The sequence below is a fragment of the Galeopterus variegatus genome, unplaced genomic scaffold, assembly GCF_000696425.1.
Source record: "Galeopterus variegatus unplaced genomic scaffold, G_variegatus-3.0.2 Scaffold3331, whole genome shotgun sequence".
NCBI lineage: Eukaryota > Metazoa > Chordata > Mammalia > Dermoptera > Cynocephalidae > Galeopterus > Galeopterus variegatus.
In genome coordinates, this window is record NW_007729442.1 from 228,839 (window position 1) to 231,426 (window position 2,588).

Consider the following 2,588-nt stretch of genomic DNA (forward strand, 5'->3'; position numbering starts at 1 on the left):
TGTGATATTATTTCTGACAAAATACTTGAAAGCAGACTAAATTTGTTTAAAATTAAAGATTGATCTTCACACTTGAATTGTGTTTTGGTAGAAAGCATCAGAGATTCAAATAGCAGAAGAAAATGGAGCTGCATTTGCAGGAGGAGCTGATCTGATTCAGAAGGTACAGTGTTTTCATGTTCATTAGTTATAGAAATTGTTCTGTTATCTTTGCCACCCACTGATTTTATTGCATTTTGAACATGACCATTGGGCTCATATCTTTTGATAAATGGCTAGTGGGGCTTTATAGAACAGAGAAAATTTTTGCTACTTTTTTCAGTCTTAAGCTAAGATAAAACTATCCAAACAATCTGGTATTATTTATACTTACTTATATTGTGGTTTTGGAGGGTTTTTGCTTGCTTTTTGTCTATGAGAGTTTTGTGGGTAATGGAGTGCAAAGGGCAACGTGACTCTGGTTTTGTTTTGTTTTGTTAATTAATTTACTATTATTTACATTTTAAGATGTTGTGGAGCAGTTGTGGGGGACAGGGAGAGGGGAAATGGGAGGGAGGAGGTAGGGTGGGAGGAAGGGAAAGAAGTGGGGTTATGGTTGAGGCCCAGGGCACCCCCTCATTCCGGCAGGGGAGCCCCTCATTCCGGCAGAGTGGGAGGAGGAGAAAGAAGCGGGGTTTTGGTGAAGGCCTATGGCACCCCCTCATTCTGGCAGGGGAGTGTTTTCAGATCTTCTGAAAGAAGACAATGGCTCCATTGTCGCTGTCCTGGATGCAGATGTTGGGGGTGTGTGGCTGAGGCCCTTAGCCCTCCACCACCGTGGCTTGGGAGTCTGGGGTCCTTCTGGCGGCAGCTTTGTGGTCATTTCTGGGCTGGATGCAGAGGTCGGGGGGTTGTGGCTGAGGCCTTTGGTCCCACACTGCCCTGGCTCAGGAGTCTAGGGCATTTCTTTATTTTTATTATTATTACTATTTTTTAAAGATGACCGGTAAGGGGATCTTAACCCTTGACTTGGTGTTGTCAGCACCACGCTCTCCCAAGTGAGCTAACCAGCCATCCCTATATAGGGATCTGAACCTGTGGCCTTGGTGTTATCAGCACCACACTCTCCTAAGTGAGTCACAGGCCAGCCCTAGCCCAGGGCATTTCTGGCGGCAGCTTGATGGTCATTGCTGGGCTGGGTGCAGACGTCAGGGGGGCATGGCTGAGGTCCTTAGCCCCAGCAGTGGCGCGGCTGGGGAGCCTGGAGCACTTCTGGTGACAGCTTTGTGGTCATTGCTGGGCTGGGTGCAGATGTCAAGGGGTGTGGCTGAGGCCCTCGGCCCCCACACCTGCCCTGCTCAGGAGCCTGGGGCACTTCCCGTGGCAGCTCCGTGGTCATCACTGGGCTGGATGTGGACATTAGGGTAGAGTGGCTGAGGCCCTTGGCTCTCACCCTGGCTTGGGAACCTGGGGGACTTCTCATCCTTCTAGGTTTTACAGGTGTTCTTTGGTGGTGTTATACCTTTACTGGTTAATATCAGAACTTTGTCTCTGATCTGTGAGTTTTTTATTTTTTCTTTCAGTTCTGTTTTGGATTATTTGCTATTCCCACCACTTAAACTCTGCACTGGAACTAATTCATTGTCCTTTGGTTACTTTTAAAACGGGGGGACTTCCTGTCGGAACCAGCACTTGAGCCCTGTGGTTGAGCTAAATTTGCTGCTTTGCTGTTGATTTTCTGGGAAAGGCTTTTTGTGCAGCTCAGGTTTTAATTGTTGAACTTGTAAGCACTTCTGGTTCTTGTGAGATCTGATACACCTGGGTTGTGTGGAAACTCTGGTCTGGGCCTGAGTGTTTTCAGCAGACTGCACCCACTGCAGTTTTGTATTCCTGACAGTCTCCTCTGAGTGGGCCTGTGCTAATTGGAGAACAGATCAGCTGTGCATGCTGTACCCCAAGTTCCCCTGGTGGGCCCATCTCCCCCACTGCCCGCACTCCAAACACTTCCTATGGGATGGGCCAGTCCCTTGTGGTGACTCACCAGCCTCTGAGTAGCTTTTTTTTTTCAGTTGTCTGTGGCTCCTCGCTCCTATGTGGGTCCACAGGAACACTGTTAGTGGTCTTGCTGGCCTGGGAGCCACCAAGGCCCTCTTCACCCCAGTGACCTCCAAGCAACTTCATATGAAGGGCATATCTGTGGCTTTTACCAGCTCTTGCTCCATGTGCTCACCAGGGCCAGCCTTGAAGTGGTCGGGGCTTGAAACAGTTGGAGTGGTTTTCTTTCTTTCTCTGATCATGGTTTCTCCTGCTTTCATAAACTCCGTAGGTCTGTCTTCCTCTTCCTCTAAGCTCTAGAGGCCCCAGCTTGGCTGTCATTGCTTTTTAATAGCAGTTCACTGGTTGATGTGGGAGAGGGTGATGCTGGGTACCATCTGTTCCACCGTCTGACTGGAAGTCCCCTCCTGACTCTGGTTTTGAATGTGAGATTTAAAATGAAATCTAAAAGGTAGCACATGTGGATATCTCTATTCATGTTTTAAAGATCAAATATTTGTTTTGCTTTCTTGGAGTGAAAGTGTGATTCCCTTAGTAGATCATAAAGTATGGTA

General features: G+C 47.9%; 1 protein-coding gene across 1 annotated transcript in view; it reads left to right on the forward strand.

The window, feature by feature from the left end:
• LOC103600397 (39S ribosomal protein L1, mitochondrial-like) overlaps positions 1 to 2,588 on the forward strand; it is a gene marked incomplete at its 3' end in the record, with an annotated part of 11,094 nt that overhangs the window by 5,305 nt on the left and 3,201 nt on the right. Inside the window, 1 exon segment of the mRNA XM_008584669.1 lies at positions 52 to 163. Within this exon segment, the coding sequence (XP_008582891.1) occupies positions 52 to 163 (112 nt within the window).